Genomic DNA, 20,124 nt, shown 5'->3' on the forward strand with positions numbered 1-20,124 from the left:
AAGAGGGCGCAAGGTAGTTAGAACCATACACAAGGTTCCCCCGCAGTGGAGACTCCACTAGTTTTCAATTTTATGGCCTCTTTTTTATGCTCTCCCTTGCTGTGATCTATGGATAGGAGAATTTTGATGATAAAAAACAAACAAACAGGTCAGATCCTGCCGTGCTGGTTCTCAAACAGCTTTACTAGATCCCAACCCCAAAATGATGAAGTTAAAATTTTTGGTCTGGCATTTAGGGACTTACAGGATCTGATCCCAGCCTGCTTTTCTCAGTTACTTGCTCCCTGCTCTCTGTCTCATGCCCTAGGCCCAGACTCTTGGTGGCTTTACACTTTGCTTGTCTTTTTCCCTCTGCAGGAAACGTCTTTCCAACTCCCATCCCATCACTGCACCCTCCATTCTGCTTGCAGAACTCAAATTCCTTCCCTAGCAAGGAGAGTTAAGTTGAATCACTCTCCCAGAGGCCCTTGATGCCCTAATTCCATTGGACCTGGGATAGTAGACAACTCTGCCCATGTCCGCTTCTCCACAGACTCAAACAGCCAGAGGGCAGAGCCTGGCTGTATGTGGTTCTACCTCCTGGTGCCCAGACCAGAGCTTTGGGTGTAGGAGGGTGTTGGTTGTGGAGTGACTGGTGTGTTCATCTTCCTCTTTGTAATTTTATTTTTATTCTTATTTATTTCCTAATTTTTTTTTTTTTGGTAGGGGAAGGTAGCTAGGTTTACTTATTTTTTTTTAGAGGAGGTGCCGGGGATTGAACCCGGGACCTTGGGCATGCTAAGCATACACTCCACTGCTTGAGCTACACCCTCCCCCTCTTATTTATTTATTTAAACTAGGGGAGAGCGCGAACGCAGTCCCCCACTACCACAAATTACACAGTCAAGTTTCCCGCATTTGGGAAAATTGCAGGGGTTAGCACATCCCGAGTACAATGAATGAACCTTGCCCTGGGAAAAACACCTTGGTGATCATGGTATGTCCTGTTTCAGGTAACTATCATCTCCCTCTTTTTTAATATTTATTTATTTATTTATTTGGAAGAACAGTCAGTTACATTGTGTCAATTTATGGTGTGCAGCACAATGTCCCAGTCATGCATATACATACATATATTCATTTCCATATTCCTTTTTCATTAAAGGTTATTACAAGATATTGAATATAGTTTCCTGTGCTATACAGGAGAAACTTCGTTTTCTTTAATCTATTTTTTATATAGTAGCTAACATTTGCAAATCTCAAACTCCCAAATTTATCCCTTCCCACCCCCTTTTCCCAGTAATCATAAGATTATTTACTATGTCTCTGAGTCTGTTTTGTAGATGAGTTCATAGTCTCCTTTTTTTCCTTTTTTTAAAGTTTCCACATATGAGTGATATCATATTCATCTCCCTCTTTTTTAAATTCAAGTTTTATTAATTTGAAACATGTCATACATTCACACTAAAAAAGTACAAAAGACTGAAAAGTCCCTCTGTTCTCTAGCCACCTGATTCCCTTTTATGGAAATAACCAATCTTATTAGCTTTTTATGCAAACATGCCTATTCTTCTCCCTCCTTTTTAGAATAAATGGGATCATACTCAAACAGTTTTGCAGTTTGCCTCTTCACTTTGGTATGCTCATATACACATTTAAAAAATTTGCTTAACCAATTGACTATTGATAACATTTAGGTTGCTTTTATTCTTTTGTTATTAAAAACAATGCTGCAACTTATAACATATATTTGTCATATTCACATGTGTATTTAGGTAGGAAGAATTTCTCGAGGTGGGATTGCTCTGTCAATGGGTGTGGTCACTTTTAATCTTGGTCAGCATTGCCTAACCATTCTCCATAATGTCCAATTTTACGCCCACCAGCAATATATAGGAGTCTCTATCCCTACACTCTTGCTAACACAATGTGTTATCAAACATTTGGACAAGTTTCATTTAAAAAATTAACGTTAGATCTTATTTTGTATGTATGTAGCAAGTTCATGATCATCCATTGGGTTGAAGATCATCAAAGGTATCTGGTGATGTTGACAATCTGGAGATTCTAGCCCTGTGTTCTTAGAATATAATTCTTGTTTGACTCCTAGCATAATTAAGGAATGGGGTAGGAAAATGTAATGGATCGCCAGCTGCTTTAATGAAGAGATTTTACTTTTGTGGAGCAGTTTTACAGTTTTTACATTTTACAAACACTGATTTTGGTCAATGGGTACATCGCTGTAGTTTCAATTTAAAGCATAACCAACCTGTAGGAGACAGCTGGATGAACATAAGCTTTGCAGGTTGATGTTTTGGATAAAATTCTGGGTATCTCTTGATTATTTTAGTAAGGAGATCACTATAGAGTTCAGAAAAAGAGTCTCTGAAATCTGCTGTATAGCTGTGTTGTGAGGATTAAATGGTATACTGTTTGTAAAACTTTTTGTCACAGTAATAGGCCCTTAATAACTATAGTTTTAACTATTAGTTGTTAAAAAGTATATTGTTGTATGTGGTGATGGCAGATTAAGGGGCTACTTGGGTGATATAACCTGCTGTCTTGGAGGTAATATCTCTGTAGTACGGTAAATTCCTCTCTGGTATTCATTAGCAGTGTGAGTTTGGGCACACCCCGTAACCTCTCTGGTCTCAGTTTTCTTATCTGTAACGTGGAAGAATAAAATCCAAGACTCAAGGTTTGCCCTGAAGCTTAAATGTGTAATACTCATAAGTGCTTCTTAGACATTCTCTTCTTTCCTCCCAACCCAGTGGCGGAGACAATGAACAACCCATCAAACGCAATAATCCCAGGAAACCAGAAGGACCGAGTCCGGGATGACGCAAGCAAGGCAATTATGGCCAGTGCGCCGCGCGTCGAAAGGGTAGTGGAGCGACGAGCTATCACTCCCTACCGGCGACGCAAGAGACTGGACCCAGCTGAAGCCGCTGAAGCTCAGCCATCACCCTGGCAACACCGCCTTCCGGTCTACTCTGCCCCGCCCATTTCCTGTTCCAGCGTCTTGCGTCATCACTGGGCGACCGGCTACGGGTTTCCCATAAGGACAGTCTCGGGGGTGCGGTTCCGAGTGGAGGGAGGTGGAAGGAAGTGGAAGGAAGTGGCGGGAGGCGGAGGGTGGCGTTCGCGGGTCGCGGGGATTGACCCCGGCGGCGTCCCTGTCTGCGCCCGGGGCTTGCTGCAGTCATGGAGAGCGGAGGGCGGCCCTCGCTAGGCCAGTTCATCCTCCTGGGCACCAGCTCTGTCGTCACCGCCGTTCTGTACTCCGTGTACCGGCAGAAGGCCCAGGTCGCCCAAGAGCTCAAGGTCAGTGCTGAAGTCCGCCTGGCTTCAGGCGGTCATCCTTCCCGGGGTAATGGTGAGCGCCGAATTCGCCGTGGGCCGCTCCACCTTCGGCAGTATCCAAGAGAGGAAACAGGCTCTAAGGGGGTGTCACCCGGCCGGTAGACAGAGGAACTAGTTCAGAATTCGGGTCTCGTGATAACTGCTTCACTGCTTCCTTTCTCCTAAATCTTTCTCATTACTCAGAATGAATTTTGACTTAAATACTTTTTTCGACAAATCTTTATTGAACATCTGCTAAGCTTCAGGCACTGAGGGTATCGCGTGGATAGAACAGACACTAGTCTCTGCCCTCACAGAGGTTCCATTCTAATCCACCCAGACAAATAATAAACGAGTCAATCAAATTTTATGACACATGAGGATAAGTACTACAAGGTAATGCAGGGAAGAGAGGAAATGGGATGCTGGAGAAAGGGAGGTTTGCTATTTTAAATAAGGTGACATTTGAGCAGAAACCAGGAGGGGCAGAGGGGGTCCGTTCAGATGTTTGGGGAAGAGCAGTTCAGACAGAGGGAACAGCAAGTGCAGAATCCCTGGACTGTACCCGTTTACATAATTACCTTGCTCCTTGCTTCTATATTATTTTTATATTACAGCCATTTAAAAAATACCACTCACTTTCCTGAGCTACACTTTACCACTTACACATTTCCATCTTGGTTTTAATTTTCCTTCACAATAATTTCTTGGGAGTAGATAAAAGGACACCTCCAGACTGCAAATCAAGAAATTGAGACTCCAAGGAAAGGCCTATATAGCTTGGAACTTAAACTTCAGTCTTTTGCTTCCCAGTGTAGGATTGTTTTTCTGGTTGACCTTGCTCTATTGTGAAAGTCTGGGCTGCTCATGAGAGATGGACTTCATTAGGTCAGAGACAGCATCTTACTTATCCTTCTTCCCTTCTAGGTTCTAACTCAGTGGTTCACAAGCAGTAGATATTTAATACATATTTGTGGATTTGTTTTGGCTGAAATTTCACAATACAACGGTTAGGGCTTGATTTGACATTTATTTGGAAGATGGATTCCTAAACCTGACTAATTTTATTATCATCAGATTCTTTTCATTAAGAGCTTAGAAACAAATGTGTGAAATCTCTGCTGTGAAGGGAGTTTTGGAACCTGGCTGGAATGAACCTAATTACCAAGGAATTGAATTTGTGGTGTGAATGACATCCTGGTGAGATTCCAGCTGCCCTCTTGTTTGCTTAATTAAATAACTAAGTTACTCCTGAAGTGATTGGCTGTGAGTGTAACTGATACTTCACTTTTTGAATCCGAATGAGAAATCATGTTGGCATCAAGTTGGCTGGAGGTGGGATCCTTTGAAGCAGTGAGCTCTCCAGGACCCATCTTCGGGTATCTTAAAAGCTTTGCCAATTCGTTCCTAAATGAGGATGAAATAGCCACTTTCTGGAAAAAAAAGTTGAGACTCCTAGTATGTTAGGTTCTATTTTCTTGATCAGATTTCAAAACTTCCAGAGTGGGGTTTGTGTCTTATCGTTTTACATTTCTCATAGTGATGGGAATACATGTTTATTGCATGCCTACTATGTGCCAGCCCCTGGTCTGTATTCTTTGACATCTTAAGTTTCATTTAATCCACATGAAAATCCTGTGAGGTTGTTTTCCCCACCTTGTACAGAATTTGAGACTCATAAATTAAGTTCACAGTAGATGCGTTGAAGCTTGATTCAGTCTCAGGTCTTTCTGACTGAATTCCCCCTCTCTTCCTTTTTAAAAATTTTAACCAGCTATCCTGTGATGGATACTTGACTGGCTGTGTGACTTTGGGCAGATCACTTCCCCTCTCTGAGCCTCAGTTTCCTTATCTAATTGGGGATAGTGATGTCTACCATATAGGGGTGGTATGAGCATTAAATGGGGTTATACATTTAAAGTGCTTAGTAGAGTGCCTGGTATGTAGTATATCTAAGTGCTTATTCACTGATTTATTTATTAAATACATATCAAGTGCCTAATATATGTCAGGCACTATCCTTGGCACTAGGGAGATGGCAGTGAACAAGACAAACAGGGTCATAGCTTTCCTAAGTTTAACAGCCTGGTGGAGGGAGAGACAGATAACAAACAAGTAAATAGAACTGTTTAAGTGTTAATTGTTGCTATTGCCATAATTTTTATTATCTTCACAGTAGGTGAAAAATCACAGTAGGTGGTTAATGCATTTTTATTGACCTTGCTCCTGTCATTTACTGTGTCACAATGGCTTAAACTTAGAGTGACCTTAATAGGTATCCAGCACCTCCTCACCTTCCTTGTCTGACCCCCTTCAGATTTGTTGACAGGGATACCCTGAAAGCCGGAACTGTCCTTCAATCATCCCTGAATCCCTAGCACCGAGGACATAGATGCTGAGGAAATGTTCAGTTTTTTTTTTTTTATTAATTTTATCTTGCTTTTGATGCAGCAGTGACGGGCTTGGTTGGTTCCCAAGCAAAGCACAGCAGGTTGGAAGCTGAATCGGCAGGGATGGGAGAACTGGGGGACGTTAGAGGCAGGCAGCAGCATAGGGAACTATGCTCACCTGATTACGAGAGGGAAGAAAGACACAATAAGAAGCAGACCAATAGCGTTTGGCCCAGGTCCTCGACCTTGTCCTGTAATGCAAAGCCACCTGTTTATTGTAATGTCTGATGCAGAGCATGATCGGATAAGGAAACAGTGATAATAATACCTACCGTTGCCCGGGCTGTACCGTGTACTGGTTTAGGTGCTTTTTCACATAAGCCCCTTGAATGCATGGTTCCATGTTGTCAGGAAGAGATCACATTATGTTCAGTCTATGGTATGCAAATTGATTAATACCTTTTATGTTTTCTCCTTAAAGAGTTAAAATGCAAAGGAGTGAATGCGTGGTTAACTGGAGAAAGAGTACATGGTGCCCCTGTTTGAGGTGCTGCCCCATGCCTGTTTATATGGTAAAATTTGCAGGATGCAGCTTTGGAATCTGATTCTCTGCAGTCTCTTTCCTGCCTGATTTCCTTGTTCTCTCAACATGAAAAAATGGAAATAGTCTTTTTTTTTTTTTCATTTGATTGAGCTTGTAGTATTCAACAGTCAGTTCAGTCTGTTTACATTTAGGGTGCTAAAAGAATCCACCTGGGTGAAGACTTAAAGAGTATTCTTTCGGAAGCTCCAGGAAAATGTGTGCCTTATGCTGTTATTGAAGGTATGTTTCTTTATTGGTAAAATTAAAAATAACTCCCTCTTCTAAAAGTTTGATAAAGATCTTGGCTGACATTGATGGCCTTCTCTAGCTTTGGGGCACTGGTTCAGAACTTGGACTTTGGGATCAGAAGGACCTGGGTTATTGCTGTGTGAACTTGGGGAAATTACCCAACCTTTTCAAATCTCCATTGCCCCATCTCTGAAATAGACATTACAGGGTTGGTGTAAACCCCAAACGATGCAGTCTGTGTAACTGCTTAGCACACAAAGTGTGCCTCGTAAGTTACATAAGTTAAATGATGGCATTTTTATCATTTTGATTAATGAAACCAACTCAAACTGAAAACAAAACTTAAATTACTTTAAAGGAAAGGGCAGAATAGTTCCTCAGAAGTAAAACAATTTGTTTCCGTTTAGGCGCTGTTCGATCTGTTAAAGAAACACTTAACAGCCAGTTTGTGGAAAATTGCAAGGGCGTGATTCAGCGGCTGACACTGCAGGAGCACAAGATGGTGTGGAATCGGACAACCCACCTTTGGTGCGTATCCTGGCTCCACCGGCCCAGCCCTTACAGGTGGTCAGGTCAAATGCTGGTGAACGCAGGTCAAACCTTGGCAACCACCGTTTTATTCTGTTTCTGTGAGTTTGGCTCTTTTAGATCCCTCATATGCATGGGATCATGCAGTGTCTGTCCTTCTGTGACTGGGTTAGTTCGCTTAGCTTAATGTCCTCCAGAATCATCCATGTTGTTGCATGTGGCCGGATTTCCTTTTTTTCCCTAAGGCTAAATAATATTCTCTCTCTTTTTTTTTTTGTATATGTATTTTTTTATTGACGTATAGTCAGTTTACAAGATTGTTAATTTCAGGTATGCATCATAATGCTTCCGTCATACTTGAACATACATATATTTGTTTCATATTCTTTTTTCACCATAAGTTACTACAAGATGTTGAATGTGGTTCCCTGTGTTATACAGTATGAACTTGTTGTATATCTATTTTATATATATTAGTATCTGCAAATCTTGAACTCCCAATTTATCCCTTCCCACCCCTTCCCTCACTGGTAACCATAAGTTTGTTTTCTATGTTTGTGAGTCTGTTTCTCTTTTATAAATAAGTTCATTTGTCTTTTTTTTTTAGATTTCACATATAAGTGATATATGGTATTTTTCTTTCTCTTTCTGGCTTACTTCACTTCGAATGACATTCTCCAGTTCCATCCATGTTGCTGCAAATGGCATTGTTTTATTCTTTTTTATAGCTGAGTAGTATTCCATTGTGTATGTAAATTTATATATCACAACTTCTTTATCCAGTCATCTGTTGACAGACAGTTACTCTCTTGTATATATATTCCGCATTTTCTTTATTCATTTGTCAGTGGATATTTTGGCAGTTTCCTTGTCTTGGCTATTTTGAATAGTATTGCAGTGAACACAGGAGTGCAGATATTTCTTTTAGATTCTGATTTCAGTTCTTTTAGAGCTATACTCAGAAATGGGATTGCTGGGTCATATTGTAGCTCTGTTTTTAATTTCTTTGAGGGATTTATTTAAGTTAAATCGATTGCTCTTACGGAGCAAAGGGAAATAAACAGCGGTGATCTGTGATGGTGTTTGTTGCCCACTCGGAACCTGAAAAATGAGCTTCCCTCTCCCGGGGCCCTGGATGATTGTGAGCTCTGTTGTGCTCTTCCCCTTGCTTCAGACTTTATCCTGCCCTTCTGGCATGTCGGTGAGCTCCATCCCTGCCTGGCGTGAGGTAAATGCTGTCCTTCGTTTTATCCTGAGTTCTCATTCTTGTAGGAACGACTGTTCAAAGATCATTCACCAAAGGACCAACACGGTGCCCTTTGACCTGGTGCCCCACGAGGACGGCGTGGATGTGGCTGTGCGGGTGCTGAAGCCCCTGGACTCGCTGGACCTGGGCCTGGAGACTGTGTACGAGAAGTTCCACCCCTCCATCCAGTCCTTCACGGATGTCATTGGCCACTACATCAGCGGTGAGCGGCCCAAAGGCATCCAGGAGACCGAGGAGATGCTGAAGGTGGGGGCCACCCTCACAGGGGTGGGCGAGCTGGTCCTGGACAACAACTCCGTCCGCCTGCAGCCCCCCAAGCAGGGCATGCAGTACTATCTGAGCGGCCAGGACTTTGACAGCCTGCTGCAGAGGCAGGAGTCGAGCGTCAGACTCTGGAAGATCCTGATGCTGGGCTTTGGCGTTGTCACGTGTGCCACCCTCTTCTTCATCCTCCGAAAGCAGTATCTGCAGCGGCAGGAGCGGCTGCGCCTCAAGCAGATGGAGGAGGAGTTCCGGGAGCATGAGGCCCGGCTGCTGAGCCAGGCCAAGCCCGAGGACAGGGAGAGTCTGAAGAGCACCTGTGTCGTGTGCCTGAGCAACGTCCGGTCGTGCGTCTTTCTGGAGTGCGGGCACGTCTGTTCCTGTGCCGAGTGCTACCGCGCCCTGCCGGAGCCCAGGCGGTGCCCCATTTGCAGACAGGAGATCGCCCGGGTGATTCCCTTGTACAACAGCTAACAGCCTGCCAGGGCCCCGCAGTGAGACGTGGGAGGCCCCCCTGCCCGCTCAGGGGCGTTTACCTCGAGGCCTTTAGAAGAGCAGTGGTGGGGCAGCTGTTACCTCACACCCCCACCTCAGGATGCTGCCTGTCCGACCTGCACCCAGCGGGGGACTCACAGCCCCTCCCCGGGGCGGGCCTGGGGGGCGCTGCATCCCTTCTGGGAGCCTGGCCGGCATGTGCGCGGCTGAGACCACCTCATCGATCTTGTGCCAAAGCCAGTGACTCCAGCTCTTCTGCTGCAGCATCTTCTCGTCCCTTCTGCGAGCTGTCGATTCCTGTGGACTTGAGCCTTGAGTGACTCGGCCAGAGAGGAGGCAGAGCTGTCCCCGAGGAGACTCTGTCACGGCCTTCCTCCTCTTTGCTTACACCCCGGGAAACGTGTCAGGCAGGACACGTCCCTTGAATCCCTTTCCCCTCACCTGCTTGCCTCCTAAGTATGCACACGTGTGTGTCAGGACGACAGGGAGTGAAATCCCACATCTGCCCTCTACCTAATGGGTCGGAACTCCGGTCAGCAGGGTGAAGAGAGGTCATTTGCAGGGACACTTGGAATGGTGCTCATTCTCTGATCCCCTGGGGCAGTGGTGACAGGGCACCTTTGCCGTCCTCCTGAGGGCTCCACAGACCTAGAGAGAGGGCCACCGGAGCCTGCTTCCGGCCCTGACTTGGAATTCCTGAGGCCTGAGAGGCTGAAGGGTGGCTCCAGTTTTTCCCTGCGCGAGATGTGCTGGAAAGCCCCCTGCCCCCACTGCCCCGGGGAGCAGTAAGGACGCCGCTGCCCCAGCCTCCTGGCTTTCTCAGCTCCTCACTCAGGCTCTCACCAAGGAAAGGAGCAGCCGGCATCCTGAGTGCGGGGCCTTTTCGGCACTTCTCCCCTCACCCCCTGCCCCCCACTGAAAAGTGAACATCCCATGGATGTCATCACAGCGCCCCTTCTCATTACGGTTCTCCCCCTCCCTCACCTGTCCCGCTTGAGTTCGTGAGTGTAAGCAGTGGGAGAACTTCTCTCCACCTCTGAGTAGTCAAAGGTCTGTGCACAGCGCCGTCTTCTCTCCCTTCTTTGGCTTCAAATATCCATCCCCCAATCCTCCTTTGTGCAGGGGAGATGGGGGTGCTCTCAGGGGGCAGACACCTGCAGTGTCCAGTGTGGACAGCACAAATAAAACGCATTATAACTGAGTGTTAGCCTGTCACTTTGAACAAGAGCTCAGTGGCTAGGCTTCCCCAGGGTGGGGTTGAATCCTGTTTTGGGGGAGGAACTGAAGACCTGGAGGCCTCTGTGTGTCCTTTCTCAGTCACGAGGTGGCTTTGGGGTCCCCCAAGTGGGTGCAGCTTAGTGATGCTGGAGCTGGGGGTGGGGTGGAGGAATCTCCGGCCAGCCTGAGAGAGGGCCCCCCAGAGACATTCCTGTGGGTCATGCCTGGCCTCACTCAAGGTCGTTTCTGTAATAAGTCAGTCCTGGTAGGCTGAGCGCTGGGGCAGTGAGGTTTCACCTGTTGAGAGGAGGGGCTGGACGTGGGGTGTTGGGGACAGCAGGGAGGAAACTAACATGTAGTGTGTACCAGATACTCTTTCAGACTTTAATTTCGGAGCTGATCCTCACCAGACCCTGCAGGCGCTCTTGGCATCTCGTCTTACAGAAGAGGAATCAGGCGTGTTGGGGGCGTGTTCACTGGGTCAAGGGTGCAGTGCTAGTAAGGGGGGATCCACATTTAAACCTCAAGCTGTGTCAAACTCTTGACCCTCCTGCTCACCAGCCATGGGGCTGACCCCTCAGTGCTCACATGAACACCCCACAGGGTGCTTGTCCCCACGTGAGTGGAGGAGACCACGCTGGAGGAGCAGGCAGACGTGATGAGAGCCCCCTTGCCAATACTGAGTCCTGTCCAGGGAGGTGTTCAGACCCTGGCTTTACAGACAGGTGTCGGGAGGAGGGGTAATGGGGCTGACCTCTGAGCACCTCAAAAGCATCTGTCCTTTTCCCCGTGTCCTTTCAGCAGATTCTTTGTAGGAGTCCGGATGAATGAACCGCCTCTGGGGGGTTATCTATCAGAGTCCAGCCCTTGGCAGAGATTTCATAAGTAAATCTGATCAAATGATTGAAAAGCAGGGAAGGCAGCCTGTCTCAAACCCTAGCAGATTCTTCTATCTTGATTGTTCCTCCAAACAGAGTTGAGTTACCCATCACGGGAGACCCAGGAGCCGCACACCGTCCCTGCCCCAGGAAGTGGCAGCTGGTTTGAATTCGGACACACATGCACCCAAGTTCTGAATCTGAGGTCCACACTTGGTCCTAGCCTGGTTTGACGGAGACCGCCTCACACTCTCCATCACCCGTGGCAGCTCCCAGCTTCCATTTAAGGAGCCTCCTTGCCAGCAGGGTTGAAGGGGGCTTAAACTGATCCGTGGGACCAAGGCTAGGAGCGGGGGTGACGGGAGACAAGGAATGGACGGTGGGATTGTTGTGAATTTTGACTCAACCCTTCTGCTCAGCAACTCTCACCCTAGGCAGGCAGCGTCAGGCAGCGTCAGGCAGGGGGCATCTTGAAGAACTGCTCCGGGTGTTTTGAAAGTCTGCTCTGCAGCTGATAGGCTTGAAGGCTTGCAGTCCTCCCGAGTGGCTGCTGTTCCCCCACGTCACCAGTGAGAACAGCAAGGCTCGGCAGGGTTACACGGTGCTCACAGCCACCAGTCTCCACAACTGGCAGACACCAGGCATGTCACTAAGATTTAGGGCGAACCAGCAGGGGAGGCCGTATTACCCCTTTTAACAGCTTATGTGATTTGCCCAAGGCTATCAAGGTCAGACTGTGAGGCCACGCCCTTTGCCTTTCGGCATGTTGAACCTGCCAGGCCGAGAAGGGAAGTCATCCAAGAGGCAGCTGAGTCGTAGAGACACTGTTTTTGAAGCCGGTCAGCACCTTGAAGATCACCAGTCCCACCCCTGGTTGGCTTTGAGGTTCCCCAGCTTATCCTGGTGGAGCAGAGGCCAGAGGGCAGGTCTTGGGAATCTTAATTCATTCAGAATTGCAATGGAAACTTGGAAAAGCAAACAACAAAATCAGGCCAATCTCTGACACCCTTTACAACCCTGGTCCTAGGCTGGGTGTGGGTAGAGCTGCCGTGTGCGGCCTCGGGGACACTCAGGGGAAGAACCTGTCAAGTTTGGTATCGATGGTGAGCACTTATTCATCTAAGAAACATTTGCTAAATGTATATTCTGTGCTTGGGGCTGCAGAAGTGAATCCATCGCAGTCTCTGCCTTCCAAGGGCTCAGAGTTGGCTTTTAATGTGTCCTAATTGTTTGAAAGCAAATAAGCCCTGCGGGGACAGGTCAGATGGGCTGCTCTTGCTGTTGGAATATTTGTGGTTCACAGAATATTGTAGCTCGGAGGACCTTTGAGATTGGCCTGGTTAATGCAGATTCCCTGACCATTCAAAATAAACCTACCAAGGGCAGTGTATCATTGCTGCAGGGGAGCCGAGCAGAGAACCCCTACCCCGCAGAGCCTAGAATGATATATTTAAAACACCAGTCTGACCCTGGCACCTCCAGGCTCAATCCCTGGCTCCTCCAAGGCATACAAAGGCCCAACCCCTGGCCACCTCTCTGGGCCTCTCCACATCTCTCTCTGCGTCTCACACCTGTGGCTCCAGCCACACCTAGCCTTTGAGCTTCCTTAAACATGGTGCTTTGCTATCGCTGAGTCCTGCCTCTGGAATTCTGGTCCTTTCTTCACCTTTAGGTGTCCCCTCCAGAAAACCCTCCCTGACCCTCCCCACCGAGGCGGAGTTAGGTGCCCCTCCTCAGATTTCATAATCCAGTCTTCCTGCTCTTACCCATCTTGCCTGTCTCTGGCAAGAACTGTATCTTATTTCTGCTCCAGCACAAGTTTTTAGGTCGTCACTCTACACTAATCAGAGCTAACATTAGGGCTTGTTCTTGGCAAGGTACCTGCTCTTGGCAAGTACTGGCCATGATTGATGTCTTTTAATCCTCATCAAGAGCTATATGTTTGTATTACTCTTACTTTAAAGAAAAGGAAATCGAGGCCTACAGAAGTCAAGTGTCTCACTCAAGCATCCAAGAAAGATAGGATTTAAGCCCAGGCAGTCTGACTCCAGAACCTGAGCTCTTAACCACTGAATGTATGGAGAATGAGTGAGGAAACTAGCGAATGAGATAGTGGCTGTGGGGCCAACAATCCTGGACGGCTGCCTGGAGGAGTTAGTCTTTAAGTGAGAGATGAGGGTCATGGCTTGGTTGTAAACAGCGAGGAAAGGGCCTCTCTTAGGACCTGGGGTCAAGCTGGATTGTGTTTCTCACATCATTTCCAGTGACCCGCCCAGAGCTTCGAGGACTCCAGGCAGGAAGGAGAATACCGTCATTGCGTGGTGGTAAATGGTCGGGAATGGGAACCCAAAGACTGGCTTTCCCTTGGGTCCTGGCTCTGTTGCTGTGTGATCTTAATGGAGTGAATGAACCTCTCTGGGCTTCAGTTCTGTCTATAAAAAGAGCAGGTTGAATTAGAAGCTCTCCAAGTCTCCCTTGAGCACTGCCATTTTGCGCGTCTACGACAGAGCAAGTGGATGAGGGAGGAGGGAGGGCAGTTTTCCTGAAACCTTTCTCAAGGCCGCTGTCGGAGGGATGAGACAGGACCCTCTTCAGGCTCGCCGCCTGCCACAGCCTCAGGACCACGTTCCCAGGAAGCCGGGGAGATCAGCACATTTCTCCCTAATGAGATAGTGTTAGCTTATCAATTTTGAATGAGAGAAGTTTCCATGTACGATGTCCTGAATTGCTCCCCAGAGTGCTCATTAGTCACTTCCCCTGCAGCTGCTGCCTTATTGTTTTTCAGATGCCAGCCGAGGGACCTGGCATTTCCCTTCCCTGAGAATGGGGCACTTGAGGCCGAGCCAGGGACACTGGCACTGGGCAGAGGGGCTGCCCAGGCCTGGGGGAGGGCCCTCAGCTCTTGACCTTTACTCTCTGTCCCAGCCAGAGCCTCACATTGGGTGCCTCAAATCAAGATTCCTCTAGGATTGGGCCATGACTCTGGAGGGCAATGGCTGATCTCAGCAAGAATTTATTAAGCAACGAGGGCACCAGTCACCTTGTATCTGTAACCTGAATGGCCTCAAGTCTAGGGAGAGGGGGATTCCATCTGAGGCCATACTAATATTAGTGTCCAAATTCCCGTAACTTCAGGCCTCCCACCCCATCACGATCTTCCCTAGTATTGAAGATGCTTCATAGGATGAGGCTTCGTTCATACTTGTGACGCAGGAAAATGGGACGCAAGAGGATGTCTGTGTCCTAGGTCTTGGGCGAGCCCCTGGGACACGCCCTGCCAAGTGAAGGTCCTTGGCTCACTCAGAAAGAATTCAAGGCTGAGCCATAGTAGATGGAAGGTAGATTTATTCAGAAAGATTCATACTCCATAGGCAGAGTGAGCAGGCCATCTCAAAAAGCAAGAGAAAGGCCATGAGGTGGAAGTGCAGCATTGTTAGTTTTTATGGGCTTGGTAAATTCATATGCTAACAAGTGGGATGGGTAGTCCAGCTACTTTGGGGAAGGGGCTGGGAGTCCCAGGAACTGGGCCATCATCCACTTTTTGACCTTTTATTGTCAGCCTTCAAACTATCTTGGCACCTGTGGGAGTACCATTTAGTATGCTATTGTATTACCATGAGTGTATAAGGAAGCCCAAGGGCTACTGGGAGTTGAGTTTTCCGCCATCTTGGCGCTAATCGCTGTGTCATTCTTTTAATGGCGGTGCCCTGCCCCCTCCCCTCCTTCCCTCCTGTCTCACTTGCTGTAAGTTGGCTCATAGTCTTGGTTTCTTCCTATCTTTCCCCACCCAGGGACTTACGATGAGGGCCCTCTAATGCTGACATCTCTACCATGACCTCCAGGTGGCGCTATGCTCCTATGGTTGAGGCCGGCTGGAGGCCTTGCAGGAGAAACAGAGCTGACACTTCCAAAGGCAGGTGCAATTTTCTCTTCCAAGGGATGGGGAACAGACCTGAGAAGGATGCTGGGCTGCTGGTTTCGGGTCCAGCTGGGCACAGGCTGGAAAGAGGAGAAGCAGGGAATTTTCTCTACAGTTCCTTTCTCTGACTAACCCAGGAAGCTGGGTGCAGATGTGAGAGTTCTGAGAAACCCAGAAAATTCAGGTGGGAAAAAAAAATCTCACATGTCTCCTATAATTTTCCAGGCATTCACATCTTTAAATATACTAACCATGATTTCTTTCAACAAAAATGAGGCATGCATAATGCATCACATGTTCTTAAAATACCCAGATGACTTCACACTAGTAAAAGATGCTTAAAAAAATTGCATGGAATTGATTTTGATTTTCTCCCCAGAAGCTTTTGCTCAGAGAGGCTGCTTCTCCCAGCCTGGCCTGCCTCCCTTGCTGTCATCTCCTCTGCTCTGTCTTTGCTTTCTGCTCTCTCCTATGCTAAGTTTTTCCATCCTCTTCTATGTTGCCTCTTGTAGAAGGAACTGTCAATTACCTTACTTGGCAGTTCTGCCTCTTGTCTAACCTCTTTTCCTCTTGCCTTTGAGTGTGTGTAAGAGTTTCATCTTCTGTGTGTTTGTGCATCTGTCTTCCTCTCTGAGACTTTTCTTTTTTAGCCTCTCTGCTTCTGTTGGATTCTGTCTGCTTCTTTGAGTCTATCTCTTCTCACATCTTCCTCACCTGTGTCTGACACCTGCCCTTCCAGACTGTTCTCTCTTCTTTATCCCCTGCTCAGCCCAGGGTCTGGCAGGGCAGGGTGGGGAGGGCCTCCGTGACCACGCAGTGGCTGCTCCTCTGTCTTCTACCCTTCCTGTTACCCAGGGAGTTCCCTTCCTAGGAAGAAAAAGGCCTCTGTCCACTCCTGCAGGCCCTGGAGGGCTCTGGGTGGTGGGATTCACTGCCTGGAGTGGTCCCCTGCTCTTAGTGACTCAATCAGCTCCTCATCTGATCCTCACAGTCTCCCCTTGAGGCTGATCTGGTTACCCCAACTTTACAGCTGAGAGGAATTCTGGCTCAGAGAGTGAAGTGACTGCCTGGAGGTCACGCAGGTAAGAAGGGATGAAGCTGGGATTGAACTTGGGTCCTCTGATTTACCCTCATTTTACCTGCTCATCACCAGGCCCAGTGGACAGAGCTCCAAGTTGGTTGTGGGGAGACCTGGGGTCTCGTCCTGGCTCTGTTTCCAGCTGGGCAGTTCATCTTCCTCGTTTGAGACTGACTTCTCTCCACTGCGCAGTGGGAAAATGCCCCTCTCTGCCCTGCCAACCTTACAGGTTATCACGGACATCAAATGACCCTGAGTCCGTGGGGTGGGAAACTGCTTGAATAACAGCATGTGGGAACCCAAGGGTCCAGAGCCACACACAGCCCCCTTGCTGGGAACCTAGGCTCAAAAGTCAATGGCCACATCTTGCTGCCCAGGGTTCAGCCCCTGCAGGTCTGACCCCAGGTCTGGGGGAGAGTCAGGGTGACAGCCTCTGGGTTTAAGGTATAAAAAGCTCTTCTGTTGGATACTGGTGGGGAGTGTCATTCATAGGATCCAGCCCTGCATTCTTTATCTGAAGGGCCTTTGGGGTTCTGAGATCCCCTGGCAACTATATACACGATTTTCTGCATCTGGGAAAGAGAATCCGTCTCCTTCACTAGATCCCCAGAGGGGTCCTTGGCCTGCAAGAGGTTTGGATTGAAATCTGCAGTCCCTCCCTGTGTGGGGAGGCCGAGCTGCAGAGACTAGAAGCAGCTTGTCCCTGGTCGCCTGTCCTTCCAGCTGTCCTCAAGGAGGCAGTGTCACCCCACAGTTGAGAGCTCAGCCTGGAGTCAGACCTGCTGCTTCTCCTGGGCTCTGTGGCTTTGGGCTTGTTCCTCAACTTCTCTGGCCTCAGAGCCCCTGAGGAGGCCATAAGATAAAGATGACAATCACAGCCCGCTTCTGCAGTTAGCGTGCGTGGACGTGTATTTCCGGGGCGTGGGAAGCTCTCAACAGAGCTTGGTAAGAGTTTGCGGTCAGAGGGCCTTGCTGCCCTTGCTGAGCTTGGTGGGGTCAGGTCCTCCTTAGTCCCCTTTAGAGGTCACTGTCGGCTCAGCTTGTTGTCTGGTGAGGTCAGGTGCTCTTCAGTCAGGGGACTTCAGGCCTCTCGGGGTCTGGACAGGAGAAACCCGACCGAGGGTGAGGTATCCAGAGCCAGACTTGGAGCCAGACTCCCGTTCCCAGCCTCCTGAGCCTCCACCCTTTGTCCATGAGGCCAGCATCCTACCGCCCTTCTCTGCCTCCCTCACCCCCCGGGGTCATGTGGGCACGCTGTGGTGCCAGGCCTGTCTGCTGTCCTCTCCTCCTTGCCTGGGCCTTAGAGGACAATTGTTTTCCAGGGTGACAATTGTCTTCCATCCTCTGTGGGAGGATGGGCAGTGATGGGGGTGGGGAGCACAGTCAGGGCACCAGTTCTCCGCCCCTCATGTCCTGGTGAGATGATGCCCCTCAGCTCCTCCCAGCTGTCCTCACTATTTCTTAAGTTTTCCTGAAGAGCCCATGGGACTCTCACTTTGAGGGTTGTTGGTATAATAAAAACTTAAAAAAAAAATTACCCTCTGATCTTTCTCTTTATTTTATTTTAAAGAAACATAGCAAACTTCATTGTTGAAAAAATGCCGTTTCATTTTGTGACTAATTGAGTGCATGGCCAGGGCTCCCCTCCCGGTCTGGTCTCCAGAGAGCAGTGAGATGGCAGGCCTGTGAGCAGGAGACCTGGGGCAGGAGACCTGGGTCCAGCACGCCCCGTCTGCGTCCCTGCTTCCCCACCTGGACTGGATGAACTCTAGGGCTGGTTTCAGGTGGAGCCTTCTAGAATTCTGGGCATTCTTTGGAGACCCTCTGGGGAGTATGAGGGGCCCAAAGGGTGGGGTCCTGAGTCCCCGCCTCCCAAGCAGTTTGTCCTTTATCTACCTTTTATCTATTGAGGTTCCTTGTAAGAGTTTATTGGAAGAGGGCGTCTTGGTGTTTAAAGAAATAAACAAAGAAGCTAACACTCCTTGCGGTTTTGGGGGGAAGGGCTGTGTCTGTCGCGGACGTCCTCAATAAATGCGTGCTGACCGAAGGACAGGTGGGTGAACGCTTCTTGTATTGCTCCTTGATTCTAGGTCTGAGCCACCTGCAGTCAGTTAGCATGCTTTTCTCTCACTGTGTTTGATTGTGCATGTGTGTGTGTGTGTTTGTGTGTGCGTGTGTGTGTGTGTGTGGTGGGGAGGTGGGCAGCAGAGGCTCTGCCTTTCTCGGCGGGTGGGGAATGGGCTGCACCAGGTTCCAGTCACCCAGGTGAGAGGCGTGGGGGTGATGTAGGTTTTTATGACTCAGAACAGTGGTTCCTGCTGGGAGGCCACTTAGCCTCTCTGGAGGTGACCAGCTGGCCACTGACACAGCCCTGCATCCTGGCCTTCCCTGCTGACCAGCAAGGGTCTGAGCCAGCCCTGGCAATGCCCAGCGTTCCCCATGCTCCACCCTGTGGGATCCTTGGCCTGAGCTGCCGGCAGATGCCCTGCATCCAGGGCTGCGGTACCCAACAGCCACCATCTTCTCTAAGTCTCACCATTACTCTCTGATGCTGCAGCCTGGGTCTCAGTTTCCCCATCCAGGTAGGAGAGAGGGGAAGGCAACAAAAGGCGCAAGTGTGTCTGGAGCATCTATTTCATGCTGGGGCCCACCTGGGGCGGACTTTCCCTTTTTCTATCCCATCAACACTGATGCAGGGCTCAGGGCACAGCAGGGCCTGGCAGATCTATTTTAACCCTGGAATGTCTGCGCTAAAAGGGCTACAGAGACGGTCCAGTCCTGTGGGACTCAATTCTGCAGAGTTCCAGGGTTTGGTGAAGGTGCTTTCAGGTTTGGTTTGAGGGGGGAGCCCCCCTCCTTGGCCTCCAGCAGGTTTTATCTACTTTAGATTTGAGAGAACTGGCTGATTTTGCAGCTGGAAAAAAAAAAAAAGATGTGATTTTTCTCCAAGTTTCCCATTTTGTGATGTATAGTCAAAGGCCAGGAGGAGAGAATCAGCCTCCTCAAGCTCACAAAGAGAGTCAAGGAGCTAATGATGATAACTGCTAATAATGACGACCACATTTACTGAGGACTTAACTGTGTGCAGACCTATGACACCTGTACGATCTCCTTCCTTGGAACAAACCAGCAAGTAGGAATAATTATTAGCCCCATTTGACAGATGAGAAAACTGAGGTACAATGAGGTTGAAAAAAAGCACAGAGTTAGGAAATAACAGGGCAGGAATCTGAACTTGGCTGTCCCCTTCACCCTGGACTATGTCCTGCCAGGCTTCCCTGCTGGATGGCGTGGAGGGCAGCCTCCACTCCTGCCGTACTTGGTCCATTCCTCCACCTGGACCCAGCATCTTCAACACAGCCCTGGGCATCTGATCCAGAACCAGGCTTTGTAGGGGTGAGGCAGGAAAGGAGCCCCAGAGCATGTGTCTGCATCCAGGCCTAGGGCTTCAGGATAAAGGGATGCCCCCACTGAAGGCTGGACAAATGGAAGACCATTTGACTCACACTTTCCCTTACAGAACTTGTGTGAATTTGGAGGCATCACTTAACCTTTAGGAACCTTATCTGTAAAATGGGACTGATTGTCCCAGCTTTCACTTCTAAAGGCTAACGGAAGGCTCTAAAGGGAATAGTCATGGAAATGCTTTTCTAAATGTAAAGTGCTGGATGTGTGGTTTGGTGAGTGGTGGGTATCGAGTTGGGAAGGTGTGATGCTGCCACCTTTAACCTTATTTGAAACAAGGCAAGGTAAACTTAAAAACAGATGAGGGTGTAAAATTCGGTTTCTCTTCTTGGTCTCACTTGCTGTGTGTGCAGGGATTTGCCCGCCCTCTCTGTGCCTTTCCACTACCTTTTGCACAAGTGGGACTGTGGTAGCTGCTCAACGTGTAAATTGCTTTGTTACTCAGCAGTAAGGAAGGAGCCAGGGGAGT

At 48.5% G+C, this 20,124-nt stretch overlaps 1 protein-coding gene and 1 non-coding gene across 2 annotated transcripts; one reads left to right on the forward strand and one right to left on the reverse strand.

Moving 5' to 3' along the window:
- Nucleotides 1-836: 836 nt before the first annotated feature.
- On the reverse strand, nucleotides 837-1,000 carry LOC116283009 (U1 spliceosomal RNA). Its single transcript, XR_004192554.1, has one exon. It is a non-coding gene; the product is annotated as a U1 spliceosomal RNA (small nuclear RNA).
- A 2,032-nt stretch (nucleotides 1,001-3,032) lies between these two features.
- Nucleotides 3,033-10,298, forward strand: MUL1 (mitochondrial E3 ubiquitin protein ligase 1). Its single transcript, XM_006196723.4, has 4 exons — nucleotides 3,033-3,306; nucleotides 6,450-6,537; nucleotides 6,954-7,074; nucleotides 8,347-10,298. Exons 1-4 carry the CDS (start codon nucleotides 3,187-3,189, stop codon nucleotides 9,074-9,076), a joined length of 1,059 nt encoding a protein of 352 aa, XP_006196785.1. The 5' UTR covers nucleotides 3,033-3,186; the 3' UTR covers nucleotides 9,077-10,298.
- The last annotated feature ends 9,826 nt before the right edge of the window (nucleotides 10,299-20,124 follow it).

The sequence above is a fragment of the Vicugna pacos genome, chromosome 13 (genome assembly GCF_048564905.1).
Source record: "Vicugna pacos chromosome 13, VicPac4, whole genome shotgun sequence".
Taxonomy (NCBI): domain Eukaryota; kingdom Metazoa; phylum Chordata; class Mammalia; order Artiodactyla; family Camelidae; genus Vicugna; species Vicugna pacos.